At 50.4% G+C, this 24,423-nt stretch overlaps 1 protein-coding gene across 1 annotated transcript in view; it reads left to right on the top strand.

Annotated features, from left to right (window-relative positions):
- Rfx8 (RFX family member 8, lacking RFX DNA binding domain) overlaps nucleotides 1-24,423 on the top strand; it is a 62,656-nt gene that overhangs the window by 31,427 nt on the left and 6,806 nt on the right. Inside the window, exons 5-13 of the mRNA XM_005400761.1 lie at nucleotides 5,960-6,017; nucleotides 9,545-9,655; nucleotides 10,389-10,466; nucleotides 14,321-14,434; nucleotides 15,249-15,399; nucleotides 17,296-17,354; nucleotides 18,349-18,505; nucleotides 20,620-20,714; nucleotides 23,783-23,897. Of these exons, the coding sequence (XP_005400818.2) occupies nucleotides 5,960-6,017; nucleotides 9,545-9,655; nucleotides 10,389-10,466; nucleotides 14,321-14,434; nucleotides 15,249-15,399; nucleotides 17,296-17,354; nucleotides 18,349-18,505; nucleotides 20,620-20,714; nucleotides 23,783-23,897 (938 nt within the window). The remainder of the gene's footprint in view (nucleotides 1-5,959; nucleotides 6,018-9,544; nucleotides 9,656-10,388; nucleotides 10,467-14,320; nucleotides 14,435-15,248; nucleotides 15,400-17,295; nucleotides 17,355-18,348; nucleotides 18,506-20,619; nucleotides 20,715-23,782; nucleotides 23,898-24,423) is intronic.

The raw sequence follows: 24,423 nt of genomic DNA, 5'->3' as shown, positions 1-24,423 counted from the left end.
TGTCTCCAACTCTATGAATTTTCTGTTTCTCTCACCTCACCTGTAAAAGAGGATAATCATTCTTACCTACCTTCTTAACAGGTTGTCGTAAGGGTTAGGGTCAACCAAGGGCGGCACCAAGCCATCACGAGTGCTTGGTGTATTTTAGTGGCTTGCATTATTGATAGGATTGGAATTACATAGGATTTTGTGATCAGGACGTATGTCCTTATGTGAATATATATTTACTATTTTAACTTGGTACCTTAAAATGCCCATGAAGTTCTGTCTCTTGTAGCCAAACCAAAGTCATCACCTGGTGGGCTTTGGGAGAGCCCTGCACGTGGGCCTTCCGTAGAGGGAAGGTGTGCAACTTTGCTGTGAAATCCGACTCCGGCAAGCACAGAACATGAATGGGGTTTTATTACATTTTTATCCTCCTACCTTGGTAATTGCTTCAAGTTGTTTCCCTGCTGCTGGAGTGATTTGCGAGGGCAGATTTTGAGGCCAAAGTGATGTAAAAGAAAGTCTGGATCAAGGACAAATGACGTCAAAGCCTAAGAATGTGAATGCAGATCACAGTACGGCTGAAGAAGGGAAGTGCCAAAAAAAAAGTATATAAAGCTGACATCGCACTTGAAAGACTCGGCGGGAAAAGCTTTGCTGGAAAAGGTGAACTGGGTGCGATAGGCCCACGTCTCTGTCCTCCGTGCACTTGACCCCTTTGCATTCAAATTGCCCATGAAAACTACTTAAAGTAACGTGGTTGGCATGCTGGGTCTTCGCCGCACTGAGCAAAAAGGGCATCTGCTGGGCCCAAAGAAACGAGGCTCTGTCCTCCACTGTCCACGTGGGTAGCCAGATGCGAGCCTGGGCGGACCTGAGCCCGTCTGTCAGCAAGGGAAGAGGATGCGGGCTCTAGGACAGTACTGGAGCCCTCAGATCCTGCTCTTTCCTGGACAGATGTGGCAAAGTGAGGTCCCCCAAAGCCAAGCTTCCTGGCTAGCTGCCCCCTAGACCAGGACTCTAGTTCCGCCTCGGTGGAGGGATTCTCAGCCTGCACAGTCCCTGCTTGGTTCTGTCTCCTCTCTCCTCCCTCTGTCACCAGCTGACCTGATCGTCTCCCCAGTGTTCACTTGGTAGTTCAGCCCTGCCTAGAACTAAGTAGCCTGGGTTGGTCTCCAACTCATGGCAATCCTCCTGCCTCAGCCTCCTGAGTGCTGGGATTATAAGGGTGCAGACCCACACCAGGCTCCCTCTGGGGCTCTTAGTCCTCACATCCTACTTTAGGGTGCAGCTGCTGAAGGAGCAACCCCTAGGACCGCAGATGACCTCATGGAACCGCCTAGCTCAGGGTCACTCCGGTGCCACCAGCTTCAGCCTTTTTCTCTGCATTATAATTCAAGGCCAGAGCAGCATCAAGACAGCAGGACCCCCTGCCCCTGCACCACCACTGCCACCACCCCCTGCTGGGTGCCCTTCTTCCTGGCCAGGCCAGTTCTGGGAGTTTGTGTGGTTTCACTGGAGCCGTAGTCTAGCAATGACGGTGCTTTCAATCACAGCCGGATAAATGTCCCAAAGGTCTGACTCAGAACCACACGGAGGAGATGACACAGGGGGCCATGAGCCTAAAAACGTGTGGCCGCCTGACTGGCACTTTGGAAGCTCCTCTCCTGGCCCATCTGGGCCCCCTTGCCAGCACACCACCTCCTGGGTGGTCGACCCCAGTGCAGGGAAGTCTGAGTTCTGGTCTACCACAACCTTGTTTCCTGGCCCAGCCCAGTCTTGCCTGCCAGATTCGAGGACAGCCGTGACTGCATTGTGCACACGGCCCAGTCCTCTAGGTCCTCTGGCCTCTGTGACTGGCCAGGGCCACCTCCCGTCCCCCTCTGCTACAAGGCTGAGCACGTCGATGTTTCTCTGTTCACCTGCCTTGTGGCTCAGAGGTATCGTGGCTGCCTGCCCAAGTCCAACTCCTGCACAGTTTTGAGACTCTGCTTGCGCAATCCTCTGAAACTGGCTGACTCTGAAAAGTAACTACATATGGTCTTACTAAGCCTCTTGTTGCCCCACGTGGTAAGCCATGCCCTTGAATCAGGGTTTCCCAGCGTGGGTGGGAAAGCCTCCCGTTCCCATCTTTGTCTGGCCAGGTGGGGAAGAGGACTCTGTTATGATGATCGCATTTCTCCACGGGGTGACATATTTTCTCTTTCCCACTATTGTTGTTTCGATGCATAAAATCCCCCAATTAATATTCAAAAGTAACACAGCTCCCTAGTGAGGACTTCTGCTATGCTGAGGCTCCTAAATGTCAGCAGCTTCTCAGCCTTCCTCAGAAAGATGAGACAGCCAGTGCCACCCTCTTTCAGTGAAACTTGAATTAGACCCATATGCAGCAGTGGCCACATGGCAGAAACCTGGGGGTTGCATTTAAAAAGTCTAAATGCTTGAGAGCATTACTCAGTCAGAATGAACATTACCCGTTACTCCGAAGCTATGCGAGTCCCATGGGAGAGGGTTGTGAGTGACAGTTTGGAAATTCCCCTCGTCGCTTCTTTAAGTCTGAAGCAGGCCTTCTTGCTTCCGCATTGCTGCTTCTCAGTGTGCAGACCATGCCCCGGGAAAATTACCACCACCATCGAAAGGGTTTAGTAAGTGCTTTCCAAGCATTTGCCTGTGATGAGTACCAACCACAGTGGGGTAATTAATTGCAGAGGAAGCACTCCTGAGATGATATGCATTCTGGCTACTGGGTTAACAAAGGATTAGGAAGGGACCCTCACACCTTATGCCTCAAAAGCCATATGCCTCCCTCAACATTTTTGCCTTTGTGTTTTTCTTTCCCAATAGACTATAACCTCAGAAATGGTAGACCTTGTCTATTTTAATCCTGGCTATATCCAAGAAGGCGTAGCACAATGCCTGACATGTACTAGACACCTAATAAATACTTGATGAGTGAATAAGAGACATATAGAAGCATAAGTGAATGGATGGATAGGTAGATGAATATTTGGATGGATGATGGATGGGTGGGTGGGTGGATGGATGGATGGATGGATGACTGGATGGATGGGTGGATGGGTGGATGGGTGGATGGACGGATGGACGGATGGACAGAGCTGAGTATACACATACTATGGTCACAAGTATTCACACTGTGGTTTACATATGTTTTCCATTAAAAAAATGTCAGGAGTAGCATGTTGGCATACTTTAGAACTGTAGAGAAATTAACCTCCCTCTAATTTTGTTGAAGAAAGCCTCACAAATGATTTTAAGACATCTCTAAGACTAATGATCACATTTTCCTAATTAAGTTCCTTTTCTGTTAGCCCTTTATTCAGTGAATGTTCATTTCTGACATTTTCGTCTTCCTTATTTCATCCTAGGCTTAGTTTTCAGTTTGTTTACTGTTTGCTGTTTTGTTAATATAATGTCCCAGAATCTGGGGTGGTGGGCTGTTTGTAAATTTTACCTGGAAATACTCCATCATTGTCACACCCACGCACCCAAGATGTTGTTGAAGCATGATGTGTCAGGTTGGGCTCTCATAGCAAAAAACCACGGCCAGGGGTTCCAAAGAGAGGAATTTACACCCTCATGGCTGTGGGTATGGAAGGCCAAGGTCAAGGTGCCCACAGGTGCAGGTTCTCTTCCTGGTTCTTGGCCCCTTCTCTCGGGGCTCTTACATGGCCTTTGTCGGGGAGAGAGAGAGACAGAGAGAGAGCGAGAGAGAGAGAAAGGGAGGGAGGGAGGGGGAGAGGGAGAGGGAAAGATTAGGGCTCATTTGATTTTACTATCTCATTTGATTTTCACACCTTCTTAAAAATTTTACCTCCAAATGTAGTCACTTTAGAGACTAGGGCTTCAATATATGAAACTGGTCCTCAACAATTCAGTCCACAACATACGACAATCAGAGTTCCTGAGACTCTTCAAATCTTTTTTTTTAATAAAAGGCTTTAATACAGAATCACCTTAAGCTTTTTTGGAAATAATTTCTACTAAGGATTCCTAATCAGGCCAGTCCTTCAATGACTCTAAATTCATCCAGTAACCACTCTCCTTGCATAAAAGTTTCAGGGTTGCGCTGTGAGGTTTTGTTCTGTGAGCGGTGATCCAGGTCTGCGCTCATTCTGTGTTCTTCTTTTCTCTTCCTTCGAGTTCCAACCTGAATCTTCCCAGCACTGTATCCTATACTTGTTTCTTCCTCTAGACACACTGTACAGCTCTGCACTAACTTCCTCACAACCACCTCCTTGTTTTTAAGTTGAGCTCTCTCCGGTTGGAAGGTGAATGATCTGACAGCACTGTCCGTGGTATTTTCATGCTGACCCCTGCTCCACGGGCTCGCTTCACATCAGCTCTCAGATCTTCAGGATTTATCACCGGATCATCTCAGCAGGCTGGGTTAATATTGCCACTGTTGCTCTGCTAGACGGGCTGCAGTCTTGCCTCGCTGTCTTTGGCACTCTTTGTACTCTGTGAGCTGCTCCTTCAAATTTCCTACGTTTGCAGCCTTCTGAATTCCCAGTGCTGGCAGAAGCATGTCTGAGGCCACCTCCAGAATCAAAGCATTTTCATCTGTTTCTTCTGAAGAACCAAAAGTAAGATAATCTTGTGCTCTACCTCTACCTTTGTTATTTCTTAAATCTTCATTTTCATTGCGCAGTAAGTGCCAGGTCTCCCGCAGCTCCTGGCCTTTCTGACTCAGGAGTTTGGCCACTGCCGCCGAGGCAGGTGCCCTGACTTCTGATTCCACCCACTGCTGCAGCTGAAGGCCTGGCCAGGCCTCAAAGAAACCTCCTCAAATGCTTTACCTTCTCACTCTGCCGATCATCCTTCAGGCAGAGTATACGTGTGCATCCTCCCAGGTCTCAGGGATCTGAGTCAAATCTCCTTTGATGACAACTCTTATGAGAAGCTGAAGAGTGTCTCCCTAGTGGGGTTGTATCCAGGCTCTGAATCTGTGTGCCTTGTTTGGAGGTCAAGGGATGGGTGAAAACATTGATCAGGTGGGTAGCAAACATTCTGCCCAGCTTTCCGTGACTTGGGTCAGAGCATAGATGGACACAAACCTTCAGAGGAGAGCTGTGGGGCTTTTGAGGGGCTGGGTGCACTATCAGATCTTCCTGTGTGAGAAGAAAGCCACTCTCCCCCCAGTCCCCTGCTGGCATTCCCCTGTGCCCTCCCATTGACAATGGCGCCTGCTTCTGGAAGCCGAGTGGCAGCCACCACCCTCCTCCTTTCTGACACCATCAAATGTGAAGACTTGTGTGCACCTGGCATGGACAGAGATGCCAGAGTCACACCCGCCTCAGCTCAGCCACAGCCCGAGGGCTCCCTGGGAAAAGTGGGCAGGAGACCCCCACACATACCTCTAGCATCAGAGCGCAAGGGGGAGTCCCCAGGCTCTTGGTTTCTCAAATACCCAGCATTAAAGGGAAATCGTGTCACACACACAGTTAAGATTGAATGTGTTCCCTATTATGTGCCGATGTCTCCAACATAATATATGAACTCAAGGCCGGGTGAAGTGACACTTGCAGGTCCACCATTAATCACCAGCCTCTTTCCTCCGAGAAGATGCTCAGCTATAACCTCAGACTCTGAGGATATTGTCACTTCTGGATCAATGATTTTAAAAAGTGCTTAAATCAGAAAGTAACAAGGTTTTGTTTCCCTGATGATTTTTCTTTTCCCACAGGAGCAAGTTGTACTCAGAGTGATATCATGTCTTTGCTTCCAAAAGGAATAACCTTTAAAAATAAATACAGGGTTGTCCCAGTTACAGAAATGGATTTTCTAAAACTCCAAACATGCAATCTCTCCATTTGTGGCTAGAAATGTAGAGGAGAATTTTGCAATAAAACTTATACCCCCACACCAATAACTTCACTGCTGAAGAAATTTCATTTCTGTGCCCAGAGACTGGTGTCTTACTAGAATTACTTCTCTGTTCTCTGTTCTTTCACAGTGGCGATATCACCTTTGAAAAATCTATTGATTATAACATCGTCCAACAAGAAAGAACTGTGAGTGTTGAATAAGCTGCTATAGTAGAACAGTGATGTTCAGTAACTAGTTAAAAGCAACTGTTTTTCTGCTTGTGATGTTCTTTTTCTGAGTGGTCACTCATTTGACCAGTCAGTCACTCATTTGACCTTGATTATTGGGTGTTCTCTGAGCAGCAAGCACTGCTTGGGGACAGGCGTGGTCCCTGTCCTCAAGGAGCATGCTCTCTAGCTGCATGTAAGCTAGAAAGGAGGATGTGAGGATGTTGAGAAGCAGCAGACTTTGTGGGAGGGAGGTAAGAGGTCCAGATGATGAGGGGTGTGGATGCCAGGTGGAGGAATTTGGATGTGACTCAAGAGACTGTCTTGATCCCATTAAGGTATATTGAAAAAGAGAATTACAAGAGACATTGACTGACAACCCACTCAGGACCCCTTCTGTTTCTCTTGAATAAAAGCTTTATTTTCTCAACAAATATATTCTGCTCTTAACCTCAAAAAAAAAACAACAACAACAAAAAAAAACACATTGGCTTTGGAGGTGATAATTCTGGGAGCTGTGTGTTCAAGAATGCAGGAAGCACCAATGCACCCAGGAGGATTGATGGAGTAACCAGGAGAGGTAGATGGTGCCCTCCATTGCATCCTTAGGGGCTGATATATAATGCATTGCACTAGTCACCTTTCTAGTATTATAACAGAATACCCGAGACAACTTTAAAAGAGGAAAGGTTGTTGGGTGTAGTGGTGCATTCCTGTAATGCCAGCATTCAGAGACTGAGGCAGGAGGTTTGCAAGTTTGAGCCCAGCCCAGGCAACTTATGAGGCTCTATTTCAATTTTTAAAAAATTAATGAAACTACTGTAGTAGTTTCTCACTGAGCTGCAGCTCAGTGAGAAATCCTTAGGTTCAAACCCCACTAACAAAAAATAGAATAAGAAGAAAAGGAAAAGGAAGAGGAAGGCAGAGGAGGAGGAAGAGAAAGAGAAGGAGAAGGAGAAAAAGAAGGAAAAAAAAAAGAAGAAGGAAGAGGAAAGATTTACACTGATTCACTGTTTGAAAGTTTCAGTCTATGCTCGATGGCCTATTGTTCCTGGACTTGCACTTTGTGGCTGGCAGTGAGTGGTAGAGCAAAGCTCTTTTCCTTGTGCCTGGGATGTAAAAAAGAGGTAGAGGAAAAGACAGGTCCACCAATCCCCTTGGTGGACACACCCACAAAGGCCAGACAGCCTCCCAGTAGGCCCCTCCTCTTAAAGTTCCACACTCTCCAATAACACCTCAGGTTGGGCCCCAACATTTAACACACAGGCCTCTGGGGGCCACTTAACATCCAAACTGTGACATGCATGGCCATGAAGACTGCATATACTCACACTGTAGCAGATAGTCTCCACCTTTTACTTTAGATTTCTGATTGTGTTGTGAAGAAAATATTTCAATTCGTGGCATCTAATTTTTTTTTCCTAGGGCTTGAGGTAGCTCAGGGATAGAGTGCATCTTAGCGGGTACAAGGCCTGGGTTCAATCCCCAGCACCAAAAAATTAAAATTAAAGTTACAATTAAAACTAACATAGAATAGTTTCTGAAAGGCCAGTTCCTTTTGGTATGTAATGAAAAGCTTATGCCTGTAAGTAATTTCTGTGGAAGAAGAGACACAAGGGTATTGGTTCCAGGAACTCATGGACTGGCCTTTTATGAATTTTTGCTTAATGCACTTTTATATGATCCTTGTGCTTGTTTCTTGACTGTCCCCATCCTACCCTGCCAGATGACTTCTGAGGAGGGAAGCACAGATGTCCTTGTCATGTTGCAAGGGAGGGATCTCCATAAACCAGGACAGAGCACCGTCTGTAGCTCCCTGCTTGAGCAGGCCCAGGTGGGAAGCTGGTGAGGTCTGGATTCCAGGTCATGTCTGGGCCAGATGTTTACACACTTTGGGTGCGGTGGGGTTTGCAGTGTATGAAGCCAGCCCAGAGTTGGAATCGAGGGCTCCTGGGGCCTTCTTTATCGGAAGTGCTGCGACCAGGCCAGTGAACTCCAGGAAGAAGCCATCCTTGAACTCCAGGAAGAAGTCCTCCTTCCCGGCGATTACCTTGAGCACCACCGACCTGACGCCTGAGAAGTGCCCACCATCAAAGGCGTGGAGTGGAGCCAGCCTTCTGAACGCGCTGGGACTGTGGCCCAGGCGGCGTCCACAGACAAGACCCTAGAACTGTCACCTCTCCATCCTCCTGCTGGAGCTGTGTCTGCAGACATTGACCGCCCTACTCCACTCCAGAATGTTCCCACCTGGCATCTTCAGAGTCTTACAAGCACATTTTTCCAGGGAGAGGGTTAATTGCTGGCCCAGATTCTCAGTGGGGCCAGGACCATGAAAGAATCCAGAGATAAGACTGTCGAGCAGGATCACAAGGCCCCCTCCTGCCCTCGTGTGATGCTGGTCAGGAACAAGGGGCCCGTGGAGGAAGAAAAACCCAGCAGGGCCTCATCCTTGGCTTGTGTGGCATCTGTGGGCAGTGGCTGAGAACTCTCTTCCCTCAGGGGCATCTTATGGACGGGAACCACACAAGGTTCTGCAGTGATTCTCTGCAGCTTCAGTTGTGGGCCTGTGAGAGCCGATAATGTGAGGAGGACCTGGGCACTGTGGAGTCACAGGGGAGACCTTTGCACTGGAAAGAGAATGACAGTCACAGTCCCCATGGCGGGTAGTGAAGTTCAAAGTCCAATTTGTAGGGATTATTTCATCCTTTTGTCTTCTTAGGGACGTTATTCAGAAAGCCAGATGGCATGTGCCTGTAATCCCAGCACTTTGGAGGCTGAGGCAGGAGGATCACAGCAAGTTCCAGGGCTGACCTGGGCTATATAGTGAGTTCAAGCCCAGCCTATACTACATAGCAAAACGCTGTCTCAAAAACAAACAAAAAAAGAAGCCCAAGAGAATCCTGAGGAAATCATTTCAAATAAAATTAAAACCCTTCACATGGGGCCAGTCACGAGTGCCCTTGCTCAGAGGGGCCAGCAGTGACCCGGGGAGGAACAGGGAGTGTCCCCTTTGGCCTCTCACCTTTCCTGTTGCTTGGCAGTCTGTAATTTCTTATTTCACAGCAGTCTGTGCCTCACATTTCTCTTGCTGGCCCTACCCCGGGGTTTTGGATAAAACGGACCACGTTTTATGAACCAGGCCTGAGGATCCAGACAGGACTCAGTTTCACTTCCAGAAGCAACCGTTGCATATACAAAGGTTGTAAGAATGTGTTTGTGACATTAAATTATTCATAGATAGTATTTGTATTGGACGTGGCTATTCATAATGACCCCAGGACAGCACCCTAAGAGAAACCCGTGGGGATCCTACCTTAGATCCTGGCCCCTCCCTGGTGGTCAGAGTTAGGGAATGAAGTAGAAGACAGTTGCTGGACTCAGTAATATATCTGGGAGAGTGCCTAAAAAACATTTACTTGGAACAACAATGTGATTATGACATGGTTTATATGCCGGAAAATGCATTTTATTTTAAAGAAATGATTGACTGCGTAAATTTTTTCCAGTGTGAAAGTAATTCACTACTAAAGACATGTCCGGTTGGCCTTCCTTTATCTGAAATCAGAAGATGTCCACTTTGGGAGCAAGAACTGGCAAAGAAATATTCCTACACGATGGTAGGTTTGAGCTGGGCATGGTGGTACATACCTGCAGTCTCAGCTACTGGGGAGGCTGAGGCAGAAGGATCATAAGTTCGAGGCCAGCCAGAACTCCTTAGCAAGAGTCTGCCTCAGAATAAAACTAAAGAGGCAGAGTGCTGGCCTAGTCTGCAGCAAGCCCTGGGTTCAATCTTCAGTACCTCACACACAAAAAAGGCAGGTGTGTGTCATAGGGAAAGCGGACTTTTCACACCATGTGATATTTAGGGCAGGAAATGTCTTATTTTGCCTGAGGACATGGTTGTGCCACTGGGGTCACATTTACCTCCTCACAAAGCCGTGAGGCCCGACAAGCCTGCTGCCAGGCTTGGTGGGGGAGCGTACTCAGGCTGCCCCTCACCCCATATGAAGGCCCTTTCTGCAGTGAGGGCCTCCCCGTAACAAAGCAGGGGACAGAGGCACAGATTTTCTAGAAATGCGCGCTAGGAAATGCCGGTGCCTGGGGGGTTGGGGTTCAGGGAACAGGTCGGTGGCCTTTGTAGTGTTGAAACAAACCTAGAAAGATGAGTTAAAACATCAAAACACAAACAGCCTGAACTCTCAGTCAGTAAAGGTCACATGGTTTGGTGAAGAGAAACACCCGCGGCCGATACCACCCTGCCAGTCACTGGGAGCTGCAGCCGGGTCTCCGAGCTCCAGCCTGTTCCTGAAGCTTCCCAAAAGCTGCTGTCACTGTGTCTCTCCTTTCTAGATGGGCTTCCTCGCTGACGAATACTGCAGCCACTGTCAAGACATTTTGCAAAATGTGAGAAACCAAGAACTGGAGAGGGTAGGTTCTTATCTTTAAAAGAAAGTAGGTTCTTATCTGTGCCTGGCTGTGAACCATTTGGCCCCAAGGGAGCCCTCCGGGATGGCTAGGGGGCACATGGCACCGAAGAGCTTGGAAGGCGCCGGGGAGTTCTAGAAGGTGGTGCTGACACACAGTTCAAGCCTCGGCAGATTCTCCAGGTGCGAACAGCTGATACTTTTGTGCTTTAAGTACAAATTCAACTTCTTTTTACTTTTAGATCCTCATTCCAGCTGAGTTTGAATAAAATGCTGGTAGTAACAGTCATCTTGGATTTTTCAATAATGCCGAAGAACTGTTACACACTAATGGAAAAACCAGCAAATGACCTGAAGTGGGAATTGTAGATTTTATTTTAGAACTGACTATAGGACATTAGTATGTGGCTCAATGACAGAGCATGTGCTTGGAATATACTTAGTACGTGCTTAACAATTTGCGAGGTTGCCAGGCATGGTGGCACACACCTGTAATCCCAGCATTCAGGAGGCTGAGGCAGGAGTATTGTTGTGAGTTCGAGACCAGCCTGGGCTACAAAGTGAGCTCAAGGCCAGCCTGAACTGCCTAGCGAGACCCTGTCTCAAAAAGACAAAAAACACAGCAAAACAAAAAAGCAAAAGACATTTGCAAGGTCCTGGATTCAATTCCCAGAACCAAAACAAACAAATTAAAAGGTATTTTATGGTGTTTTATGGCTATGGAAAACATAAATTAATCTTTTGGCCATAAAATGAAGATCTAGGGAAACAAGTGCACTGTCAAATGAAAATTTTTCCAGTGCTTTATTATCCTAAGCACTGCGACTTTAGATGAGAACAGTCACTCCGCACTGAGCACGTTTATCGCCAGCTCCATGCAAAGCATTCTAGTGAGAGGAGAGCAGGGAGGATGGACCCTGGCCCCTATCTCACGCGATAGCACAATCGTATTACAACCGTCCGTCCACACTCGGGTCTGATAGTCTTTCCTTCCTCTTCACCCCTCGTCAAATACTTGCTGAAGTCATACTTTTAAACCAGCACAATTTCCGGCACTAGGAAAGTGTTCTCCACAAGGCTTGAGAGTTGTACATTCTGGTAATAAAAGGAGCAGGATCAGCCAGTAAATGAGACAACGAGGGAAGTTCTAGAATAGCTCTTTATCATCTGCTTCTATTGTGACAATAAAATACCCAAGACAATCAACCTAACGTGAGGGAGGGCTTGTTCTGCCACCTGGTTGTGGAGGTTTCAGTCCCTGCTGGGGTGGACCTGTCGCTTTAGTGGAGACACTGCACATCACAGCAGGAAGGACCTGGGTGGACCACTCCTCGTGGCTAGGAAGCTAAGAGAAATGAGGAGAGATCTTTGAGGGCACAGCTCCAATGCCAGGCAGGCCTCCCACTGGGCTGTACCTCTCAAAAGGTCCAGCACCTCCCAGTAGCACCACAGGCCTGGGACGAAGCCATCAGCTGTGTCCAATCTGCAGCCTGCCTTTTTCCTTCAAGGAGTTGTCTTGGGCCGCATACATGATATGTAACATAGCTAAAGTGTATAAATAATAAAACTTCACTTGAAAATATCTTTATTAAAACATTTTAAACATGAGAGGAGAGGAAGGAAGGAAGGAGAAGGAAAGAAAGAAAGAAAAAGAAAGAAAAGAAAGAAAGAAAGAAGAAAGAAAGAAAAGGAAGAAAGGGGAAAGAAAGAAAAGAAGGAAAGAAAGAAAAGAAGCAGATATGCCTGCAAACACATGGGCCTTTAGGACAGTCCAAATCCAAACTATAACAGTTACTATAACAAAATACCAGAGGCAGGCAGTTGTATAAAGAAAAAGGTTTATTTGGGCTCACAGTTCTGAAAGTGCAAGGTCTGGGGACCTTAGTAAGGACGTTCTTGCTGGCAACCCAAGGTGGCACAGAGCATCACACAGCAAGGGAGGGGCAAGGAACGTGTGTGTGTGTGTGTGTGTGTGTGTGTGTGTGTGTGTGTGTGTGTGTTTCTAATACATCCACCAGCATTCAATCACCCTGGTGACTTTATCCAATCCTAGTCCCTTCCTGGGTTAGTCACCTTCCCATAGCTGGGACAAATTACCCAGCATCTATAACTTAAAGACAGAGTTTTTCTAGCTCATGGTTTCTGCGGTTTCAGTCCACGCTCCATGGCTTGAATATCATGGTAGAAGGGCATACAGGGCAGTCAGGAAACAGAAAGAGAAGGGAAGAGCCAGGGACAAGAACATACCTTCCCAGGTCACGGCCCAGTGGCCCCTCTCACCTGGCCCCTTCTTCTAACAGCACATTCAGCTGCGGACTCGTTAGTGGGTGAAGCAACTGATGACGACGGCACCCCGTGAGCTAATCACCTTCCATGCCCGTGAAGCTTTGTAGGGATATTTAGGGTCTAATCCATGCACTTCCCACAGGCCCACCTCTGGACATCCCAGACAGACTACATTTCCTGTCTCTTACTATTTCACAGTGGGGATTAAACTTCTGTATGAGTTCAGTGGGGCCACACCGTATTCAAACCACAGCAAGCTGTAGGTTAGGACACCTTGGGCACCTCGGAAGGAGCAGAGAAGGCTGGAGAGTTCTCCCAGAGCAGGCCCAGCAGGAAAAGCAGAAGTTCAATGGACAGGAAATGGGGTAGGAGAAGGGCTTCCAGGTAGAGCCTGTGATGAGGGCAAAGACAACAGGATGTTCTCAGGCGCAGTGTGACAGAGTATGCCTCGATTTATCACTAAGGGAGAGAAGCCGGAGAGGCAGAAGGCAGATAGGCTGCTGCTAGCCAGGGCTTCATAAACCCCACAAAGACTTCTGACTTATTCAGACAGTAGGGAGTGGTAACACGGGTCTGAGCGTGTCAGGAGGTTTTGCTACAGTCTAGGAAAGAAGGAATGAGCATCAGTCTGGGGCACTGACAGAGAAGAGAAAGGGAGCAGATCAGAGAGACGTTTCTAAGGTAGCCAGTAGGACCTGCTGACACCGGAAGTGGGTGGTGAGGTTGCTGTCCCTGCTCAGACCCGCTGACCCCACAGAGCCAGGCCCCAAAGTTACCCACCTGAGAGGAGCAGGCTCCTGTACCCTGTGCTTCATTTCAAGTCTCTTTGGTGACATCTTCTCTAGAACTGATAACCTTGACCACAGGATCCACCTCAGCGGCCTATCACTGTGAACTCCAGGGCCAACCCTAACTTCCTTGATGGCCTACACATGGGAATGGCACCTGCCTGGCATCACTGTGGGTCCTTGTGATGGCTCAGTGTAGCTAGCCTGTGGAAATCCCCCAAGTCAGGAGTCTTTACTAGCTGGGAACCTACATTGGCCATCTGGCTCAAGAAAAGATTCTGGAAAGGCAACATGGAAGAAACGGAAAAAGAAGAAAGCTGCCATTTTGTTCCTCCACAGGAATTTAGAGATGGCTTCTATGTAGAACTACATCAACTCCCTCTGCTTACACAATTCTTGGGAGACTTCCAATTTCATGTCCAGTGATGGTCAAGGCAGACAGTCAGTTAGGCAATGAATATTCATCCTCAGCTCTTGACCCTGCTTCTGTGGCCCAAGTCTCATCCTATCATAATCAACTAGAGCCCCCTGGTGGTCAGGAGTCACTTTCTAACTAAAGAAAATCCTCAGGCAGGTATGTTGCAGGTCCCATCCAACAGCCAGATGCACTCTGCCGGACACAATCTTCCCAAAATACAGTCTGGGAAAGCAGATGGGCAAAGCTTTATATTCATCAGAATGAATTCATCCCATTACCCTTCAAGGCTAATTAAGTCTACACAAGGGATTTTTCTCCAGAGACACAAAATGAGCTCACGGGGGTCTGTTCTGTTCCTTCCACCAGGTGCAGGACTTGCTTACATCTTTCTGGAAATCTCTGCAGCAAGACGTAGTGATGTTCATGGCCCTTCCTGACGTGTGCCAGCTCTTGAAGTCCTATGACGCGCAGCTGTACAAGGTAGGAAGGTGCCGTCTCTGCTCTGGGTCCTTCCCAGAAATCCACAGCAAACGCCCAGTTAGCATGGCAACCCGCCAGCCCACAGCCTCTGGTGTTCGTGGGCTTCAGGTGCTCCGAGGAGTAGCTATTGGAGTGCTGGACCATGAGCCTTTGATCTCTGTCTGAAACTGAGCTTTCTTGTTTTAATTTCCTCACATAAAGAAAAAGCCACACACACAGAGACCTGTGCTTCCAATGCCAGTGACCCCTGAATTGAGCAAAGTCCTTTCCCTGGACATTTTCACCAAAGAAGACATTTAAAAATAAGCCACCAGGAAAATTGCTTTGGTGTATGGGTCACAGCCAGGAGTCTGACTGGCTTTGTTTGAAGCAGTGCTCAAAAGTGGCGGCCGCAAGTCTGAGAGTTAGTTATCATTTTGGCCTAAAAGTGCGAGCTCCTTCTGGGAGTCACAAACCTTAACTTTTGTTATTTTTTTAGGAAACGGTTCTCGTGCTTCTCAATTTTTAACACATAAGTGCAAAACTGGAGACTGGTTTCCATGCTTGAGTCTGGTTGATGTGACCCACCTAGGGTTGGCAGCGTATTTTTAAGTTTTTTTGAGTCAGGGGGCTGGTGCTGTACAGCTCCTTGGTAGAGCGGCTGCTTGCATATGGGCCCAATCCCTAGCACGGAAAAATCAGACATCATTATTTGTAAGCTCCCTCAGCTTTGGGGACAAGCCCCATCCCTCTGGCCCTCAAGAGCTTTGGCACTGGGGGGTAGCAGCCCCTGTAGCAGCCGCTGAGCCACGGCGTCCTGATCCTCCCCTCGCAGGGACTGGAGGACCTTCTCCTGCATGACTTTCTGGATGACGTCTCTATCCAGTACCTGAAATCTGTCCGGTTATTCAGCAAGAAGTTCAAGCGGTGGCTTCTGAATGCTTTGGAAGGTTTCCCGTCCCTCTTACAGATCTCCAAACTCAAAGGTAAGTCCCACCACCCACAACATAAATTCTGTTATTTCTTATTTTGTAAGTATACAGAGATTGCTTTCATTGTTGGGGGTTGGTGCACAGCACGTGTACATAACACATCTCTTTACCTCCTCCCCCCCCATCTCTTGGCTCTGTTCCCATTTACAAAAGATCTATCTCCCTGTTTTCTACTATCTTTTATTTTGCTCTTTAAATTACCTACCCTTTGGATTTCTCACAAAGAAGAAACCCTGTGATATTTCAGCTTATGTGTCTGAGTTATTTTACTAACTGTTATGGTCTCCAGGTGCACCCATTTTCCTACGACTGCCTTGAGTTCATCCTCCTTTACGGCAGAGTAGCGCTCCATGGTGTGTACATACGCCGTTTTCTTTTTCTTTTCACCTGTTGATGGACGTGTAGGCTGCTCCCAAGCGTTAGCTGTTGTGAATGGTGCTGCCATACTCACGGGTGTGCACGGATCACTGTGATAGGATGTCTTTGAGTCTTTGGGGAAGATACCTAGAAGGGGGAATCGCTGGGTCAAATGGAATTTCGAGTATCAGTTTTCTAAGGAATCTCCGTGCTGATCTCCACAGGGGGTGTGCTGGTTTACATCCCCACCAACAGCGCAGTAAGATGCACCATTTGAAGCTCCCACTGTGGGCTGCGGTGCCATCTCGCCCCACACAAGGCCGGTCTGGCCCCGGGGGCTCTGGCTCCAGCACCCTCCCGGCCCCCCGCTGCTCTGTGTGAAGTGTCACTGCCTCCCTAGCAACCACTCCATGGCCTTGGCTTCCTCTCACCTCCAGGAACCCTCTCCCCACTCTGGCTGACCCTGGATTGTCGTCTCTGGGTACAGGTTGAACACCCCTAGTCAGAAAACCCCAAATCTGAAATACCCCGCAATCCGACGCTCCCCAAGTGCCAGCTCAATGCCACAGCAGGAGGTGGCACACCGGACCTCCAGTGACTCACTGTCACAGTCCAGACACAGGGCGCCACCTGTGTTCTGCAAGATGCCCTTCAGGCCATGTGTGTGGTGTTTATGAAACGTAACGAACTTCATGTTCAGACTTGGGTCCCGACCCCAAGGTAGCTCATCCTGTCTTTGCAAATATCCCACAACCCCAAAGAATCAGAAATCCAAAACACCTGTGGGCCACACATTGGGGATAAGGGTGCTGCCGTCCTGCACTGCCTGGGCCCTGTGGGCCTCCCGTCAGAGCCCGAGCCACGGCCGCTGGCCCAGCCTGGCCTCTCTTCGGCTCTGTGCTCTTTAAGCGCCGCATCTGACAGTCCTGACAGCACCCACCCTCGCCCTCATGAGGCCCCGCCTTTGCCCGCAGCCTCCCGTGCCCCCGATCCCCACGCCTGCCCAGCAGCTCTCTGGCACCCCAAGCTCAGCTTCCTCGGCTGTTCGCTCCCGGGTGGCACAGGAAGGGGCCTTACGGGAGAGGGGCAGGCATTTGTTTTCCCCACCACTCAGTGGACACCCTGAGCCCAGTCTCCGCCACTTGGAGACTTGGGGCACAGCCAGGCGGAGCGAGGGAGGGGAGGGGAGAAGACAGTGGGGGGCTGCGGAAAGACAGAGGCTGCGCTTGCTGGGGAGGGGCCTGTGGAGGGACAGAGGCCACCCCAGCACCCACTCCAAGGCAAGCCCCGCCCCCTGTGTTTATTTCTCTCTCCCTCTGAGCAACAAGGGTGCAAACAGACCCCAGCAGCCTCGTCAGATCCTGAGATGACACCATTTTTCAGTACACGGGGACATTTCAGTCCCGGGCACTGGGAGAGGTGGGGACGCACTTGGGCACCTGCGTCCCTGCTCAGCCTGTGCACCTCCTCCTCCCCCATGGCAGGCACCTGGGGACCAAGCACCAGTAATGGCCCCGTGCTTGTCCTCCACAGAGGTCACCATGTTCGTCAAGAGGCTCAGGAGGAAGACGTACCTTTCCAACATGGCGAAGGTAGGTCACAGCTCCGCATGGCAGGGCAGAGCAGAGGGCTCAAGTTCAGAGCGGAAGCAGCAAGTGTCTCCAAGAGCAGGTGGTTTCTGACCATCAACAGGGCGGAGGCCACTGGGGGCCTGGCTGGCCACGGGCCAGGAGACATAGGGCCCTGTGATGCCCCTTGATACACCCACCCCCTTCCCCACACGGCACCTGGGCAGTCTCTGTGCAGGGGAAGAAGCAGGAGACCTGGCTAGCCAGTGTCAGAGATGAGAAGGCATCGCACCAGATGCTAGGACAGACACACACAAACACACACACACACACACACACACACACCCTTGTGGGCTCTGAGCACTTAGTGTGTCCAGCCTCCAGATTCCTGAGCTCTGACCTCATGCCGGGCTGACTGTGCTGCTCCAGGGCTCAGGCAGGGCCAAGGGGGGCAGAGAGAAGACTGCACGGCCACGTGTGCATCTGCAGCCAACCTCGGCTGGAAAGAACCAAGGCCGGCGATGTTCACCTGCACTGAAGTCACACAGACTCTTCCTGTGTGACCACACTGGCCGTGTTTCCATCGCACTAGCCCCGAGCCCTCTAGACGGATGCACAGCATGCCAGAGGATGCCACGCCGTTTACACAAGGTCCCCAGCCACCCACGGCTCTCCGTGGGTGCAGGCCGTGGTCCGCCATGGATCCCCAAGGACAGCTCTGTGATGCCGGTGCCGGGCACGGCCACTCACGAATCTGCTCTGAAATCTAAGGAGCTGTCCCACACTTTCCTTGTGGGCAGCCGGTCACCTCACTATCCCCTCGAGAGAGCCCGGGCTAGGGGAGTGGTGGGCAGCAAATAAGCAAGGGAGGGAAAGCCTCGATACCCCCAGCCTGATTACACCGCCAGGCAGCAAGGCCCGGCTGGAGGGGAACGCTCACGTTAGGTAATGCGGAGGGGCAGGAGGGGCAACAGCAAATGCCACAGTCTGAGTAATCATCGTGATTCCCTCCCTGTAGACCATGAGGACGGTGCTGAGAAACAGCAGGAAGGTCAGGCTCCTGAAGTCAGATCTCCAAGCCATCGTCAGCCGGGGCACCCTGGACGTCTCTCCGGAGCCCATGGAAAGTGACCTGAGCCACGCGGAAGAGGCGGAGAGCCACCCGGAGATGAAATGTAACCTTCCTCCTGCACTTTCCTTGTCGGGGCTTGGGTGTCTACTCGGCACTAGCTTGGGCATCGCGGCCGATTTCTCATTTCATCTCAGCTGTGCTAAGCGTGAGCTCTCACAGGACTTCCTGTAGGGTGACGGAGTCCCAGGGAACATCCTGTGGCCCTGGCTTCCAGGATCAGACGGGGCATCTTGCTGCTACGGGTTTGCTGGGTGAATGACCCAGTGGCATCTGCTATTACTGCGTGCTCAGGGCCTCCCTCAGCAGTGCTTCTTTCCGGGGTGTCTCCCTTCTCTCTGTCCCCCTTGTAAAAGCGCAGGTTCAAGTGTCTCTTCCGTGGAGTAGCAATGGGATCCTGGCTCTGTGCCTGGCCGGGCTGCAGTGCCACCCTTGTAGCAGCATCGAGAGTTAGTTTTAACAGCGTGCAGTTTAGCAGCATGCTCTTTATCGCCTTGTGCTACTCTGCAGACAGGTGATAATGAAACGCAGCGATGCTCTTGCCATTTGCTATCTGATAAATTGAATTAATTTTGGAAGAAGAAACCTTCCTTCTGTGAAGAGCCTGGCCTGGGGCTGGTGTGCGGGGCCACTTGGCGGTCCGGAGCAGGGGGCATCTGCAGAGAAAAGAGCCTTGGTTATTTAGAGAAAGAGTTAGGGCCACTCCCCCAGCCACAGACCACGGGCACCAGGGGGCGCTGTGGGCACCGGCTCCTGTTGGCCCAGTGAGATCCAGTGGGTTTTCCTTCGGAGGTCAAAGCCCCCCTCCCAGACCTCTCACCAGAGCACAGCACTGCTGGCCTAGTCGCCGTGAGCTCCTTCAGGGTGTCGCCTGATCTGTTCCCCTTGGGCACCCAGAATGGTCGTTCCCCTCGGGCACCCAACATGGTGTTGGCACACAGCACACCTCGGAATTTGTTAGCTAGACGAATACATGGGTCCAGCAACACATAAAAGAACCACCCATAGATTATCCCATCCTCTTCTTTGACCTTGACATAGGGCTGACCTTGGTAAGGTTGTACCACTTTTTAAATACTGAGCCTGGTGTGGTGGCGCACACCTGTAATCCCAGTGCTCAGGAGGCCGAGGCGGGAGCATCGCTGTGAGTTGGAGGCCAGCCTGGACTATACAGTGAGTTCCAGGCCAGCCTGTTTTGCAATACTGAAATGCATCCATACGTGTTAGTAAGTGCTTCTGCCACCATCCTGTCCCTGGTCCCTGCCTTGGCTCTCCCCAGTCCAAATTCCCCCTCAACCATTCCTGGTCCTCCAGCCCGGCAGCATGAAGGTCAGCACAGACCCTCGCAAGCTTCGGAGCTCCCCACAGCCCGCTGATTAGTGGGACCCCCAAAGGTGCCCTGCCCAGGCATCGGCTCCCCGGAGGCCCCAGGTGGCTGCTGTGTCCCAGCACAGGGCCCCAGCTGCCCACCACACTGCCTGCCGGCTGCCCAGGGCTCCTGCGCTCCTTGAGAGGCTGCGGAGCTCGGCGGGAGGGCAGCACCCCGACAGCTGCTGCAGGTGCCCAGCGGGTGTGGGCTCTGAGGCCGGGTGACACTCAACCCAGCCTCAGCCAGGGTCGCCACCTCCTCTTCAGTTCTCTAAACTCTGCTCCCTGGGCAGCAGGGCTCAGAAAGGTGGGAAGGTAAGAGCCGCTTCTTCTCCCCTCAAGGCCCCCAGTGCAGGCCCATAACCCAGACCTGGCGTCATACACTTGTGCCCGATGCAGCACCTGGCCCCGAGCAAGGCACTCTCCGGCTTTGATGTCCCTGGGGCTGAAATGGCATTAGTAGCTAAGCCCTTCTGTGAAAACGTCCAGGACAGGTGAAGTCATGTCTGCCTGTGCAGTGAGCTCATCCGGAGACAGCTGTGTGGTTACAAGGCGGGGTTGTTGTCCCAAAGCCTTGTTCTCCGTCTCCCCAGGTGGCAGGGCTCAGACCTGGGACTGAACCTGCCCGGTGCAGAGGTGACAAATCCTTTGTGCTGGGGATGAGCTGGGGCCTTGGGGAATCCCTTTGCGTTGATGTTGTTTCCTTGGTTACCTAGGAGACCAACACCCACATGGGAAGGAGGTCTGCGGTCCTCTGATCCTCTCCATGTTCGTGTTTGTTTGTTTTTGTAGGTTTAAGCTGTTTAATTTCTTTGCTGGGAACATCAGCAGATCTCAGCGTATTCCTGAATTGTCTGTCTTCAAATCTCCAAGCATTTGTCTTCCAGGTACAAAGCTGTGACTTTTACAGGAAAAACTGGGTGTTGATCATTGCGGCTAAATTACAGCCCTAGTGCCCATTCCTTGCCCGCAGGACTCTGAACCGGATGACCGCAAGGTGCCAAGCCCAGCCCTAACAGCCACGCCATGTGTGTGATACCCCAGAAGCCCTTTGAACCATACTGTGCCGCAGGGCTGTGAGAAGGAGGCTCTCTGGCAGTTGGGGTGTCCAGGCTAGGCTAGGTGTTGGGACAGGGAATCAGTGTCGCACTTCTTTGGCAAGGCAGAGAATGAGGGTAAGGGTACGTGACATAGGTGCATGTGGGCATGTGTGTGCGTGGGTGAGCTTGTGCATGCAGGTGGGTGTGCATGTGGGGGTGGGGTGTGAGTGTGGTTGGGGTGAGTGTGCGTGCATGACTGGGTAAGTATGAGTGTGGATATGTGTGTGTGTGTGTGTGTGTGTGTGTGTGTGTGTGTGAACACATATGCACAGCATGGGACTCTGGGGAAGGGAGCAGGGTCTGTCTGGGGAGAACATGTCCTCCTGCGGGTTTTGCAGACACATTCCAGTAAAGTGACCCTTGATTTCAAAAACCTGGAGATGCGCTATGGGTGTGAATCGATGGCAGAGCAATTGCCTCGCATGTGCAAGTCCCAGGCTCCATCCCCAGCACCGCCAACACAAACCCAAAAGAACCCCCAAAGGTGACTTGGTCGCAGCTGAGAGCGGCTCTGGCTTTGTAGGCAGCTGCTCCTTGAGGGTCCCCTCCATAGGGTCCAGGGCCGGTTTTCATCCCATGCACTGGGTTAACCCTGAAGAGCCCAGAACAGGCCCTGTGGGTGGGGGAGCTTGGGAGAAGGACTCAAACTAGGACGAAACCGAAACAAGGCAGTGCACGCCCCACCTGGACGGCATGCTCGCTCTCTAAGGCCTTGCAGAGGGGTGTGGCTGGGCCTGGGGTGTGAGGGGTGCCTGGGACAGAAACGAGCAGAGAAGGGGCACAGACGCTCAGCAGAGCCCTCGCAGACCGCGGTGAGCACGGGGGAGATGGGCTTGTGCAGAGAACAAGGAGGGCGACTCCAGGGCGCAGAGCCCAGACCCAGGGCCCGGGGACCAGCACGTGGCTCCGGGTGTTCTTCAGCTTCTGGCCACATTGTAGCCACCTCCCTGTCCCTCCCAGCATGGCCTGGTCCATATCCCTGACCTCCTTATCAAGAACAAAGACAAAATATGGACCGAATCTAGTGAAGACTAGATGGACCAAATTTAGTGAAGACTAAAAGGATTGGGGCTCTTCAGAACCAGAAACTCAAAGGAAGGAGTGGGGGTATCTGCTTCCAGTCTTTAATTCTTGAAAAATAACCACCCCAGATTGTGGATGGTGTTTGTTCCTCCTCACTGGTCCTGGGCTGAGCTTGACCCGCAGTGACACATCTGAAACTGCACCGCTGATGAGACACTTACCCACTCGATAGCTAAAGGACTTCCGCGTACTGGTACGAGCTGGTATCATGGTTTGTCCCTGTTTTGTACCCGCTCAGCACCCCACTTTAGACAGAATGAACCCCTGGAGGCCACTGTGCCAATCCTGCCTCCAAGCAGCCGACAGCCCCGTCCTGCTTTGTGAGCCGCGTGGCATGGTACTGCCCAGGTCTCCACCACCAAATCTGCAGCCTGCATCCGTGAGGCGTGTTAGAAAAATGATATTTTTATAAGTGTGTGCCTTTGAAAGGCTTGTTTTGCAAAGTAGCTTAGCCAATTGAAAGAAAGAAAGAAGGAAAGAAAGAAAGAAAGAAAGAAAGAAAGAAAGAAAGAGAGAGAAAGGAAAGACTGTTATCAATGAAACACTCACACTGTTCCACACTAGGCTTGGGGCGTTGGAGGCGACTAATGGCTTCAATTGCTAGCATGCGGCCGTGTGCTACAGAGGGAGAGGGCGGCCAGGCTGGTCGCACGTTTCTCACTGTTCTTGGCCCGTGCGAAAGGAGGAGCAGGTTTTTTCCAAAGGAACAGGATTTTAGTTACCGCACAAGTATGCGTTTGCATGCAGCCCAAAATGTACGTAGAAACGTGCTCCATCCCTTCTCTGGGCGGAGCTCTCAGCACAGAAATGCGTTGCAGTGAGCGCGTAGTGACGCTCAGGCCCATCCATGGCCATCTTTGCCCGTGCATCCTACCTTCTTACCTTGCTCACTTCATCAGTAGCCCGGTGGACCCCTCCCCTGCCACTGCCACAAGTTGCAATTGTCTGCTTGTTTTTCCCCAGGGGGTTCCTTCGGAGTCTCACCTAAGTGTTCCGTCTCACCTGTCCACGGTGACATCCTGTGGACTTCAGCATGATTGCTAATTTCCTCGTGGTACTTAATAATAGAAAACTCCTAGACAAAGTGGATTTAACAGAGTTTATCTGGGCAGAAAACGGTTCTAGAACAGTGCAACTCTCCGAATAAGAAGGTCCAGAGGGCACCGCCATGCAGAGGCCGGTGTTGGTAGACAGAAGAGACCTGGAATAAGGAAGTAGATGGAAGCGGATTGTTTCAAAGTTACTTTTTTTTAAGGATGAAAGCAGAGGTGACTTGTGAGGGAGAACTGGTCTGTTAGAGGACTTGGCTGGTGTCTCTGTCTGATGAATTCTGGAAAGGTCAGATAAACACCTCAGCTTCGGTCTGGTGACACAGAACTTTAGCAAGAGTGACTCCATATTGTTTTGGTCTGTTAGGAACCAGAGTAGGAGCTCAATCCAAATCAGTGGCTTCCCATAAGTTTTATTTAATGCCTTCCATAAATGAACTCTTTTAAAAGGTGTGTGAGGACTCAAGGGAATGAGGCCAGTTTTCTACCTGCCAGCTCCCCTCTGCCTACTTCAAAGGGCCCGTCCCAGGGGAGGGCCAGGGCTTGAAGCGGTGCTCCTGTCAGTCTGCCGCCTCGGCCCTTCTGCCTGTCACTGTAGCTCCTCCTTCTTTGGTCTGTGAAGAATGCCGGTACATGACAAATGTGTGTGTTTGAGAACATGCTCTTCTTCTAGATTTCATCATTAAAACCAGCATTTGTTTTTCTTACCAAAAAATGTAACAGCCGAGCAAAAGCAAGGAAGAGTTTATGAAACTGGCTGCCAGCTTCCAGCTGAAATGGAATTTCCTCCTCACTGCTGTGAGCAAAGCCATGACCCTCTGCCACAGAGACAGTTTCGGTAAGTCAGAGAATATAAAGTCATTTTGTGTTCCGCCTTGTAAATATGAGTGTCTTTAGGAGGTATGATCAAAAATACAGTGAATGCTCCTGCCAAATGCCACCCAGGAACACACAACAGTGTGTCCTCATCCACCCTCGTCAGAGGATCTGCCACTGTGCAACTTCTGGCTCTTCCCCAAAGTCAAAATGACCATGAAAGGTAAATGTTTCGAATCAATTCAGGACATCAAGGCAGCCACAACAGTGCAACTAAAGACACTCACGAAAGAGCACTTCCAGAGCTGCTTCAGAAAGTGGCAGGCATGAGGCAAAGTGAAAGGGAGAACTCAGAGGAATTCGTGGTAATGTGTCTTCTACTGTGACTTTAAAAATGTAAACATTCACCATATAGTTCTACCACTTCTCATATGTTATTAAAGGACTAGGAGTGTAGCTCAGTGGTAAGGCATTTGCTCATTGTGTTGAAAGCCCTGCATTTCATTCTTGGCATGGAGAGAGAGAGAGAGAGAGAGAGAGAGAGAGAG

The sequence above is a fragment of the Chinchilla lanigera genome, unplaced genomic scaffold (genome assembly GCF_000276665.1).
Source record: "Chinchilla lanigera isolate Chin_1 unplaced genomic scaffold, ChiLan1.0 scaffold00069, whole genome shotgun sequence".
NCBI classification, from domain to species: Eukaryota; Metazoa; Chordata; class Mammalia; order Rodentia; family Chinchillidae; genus Chinchilla; species Chinchilla lanigera.
Note: the sequence above shows the minus strand (reverse complement) of the source record. Positions and strands in the feature narration are given on the sequence as shown.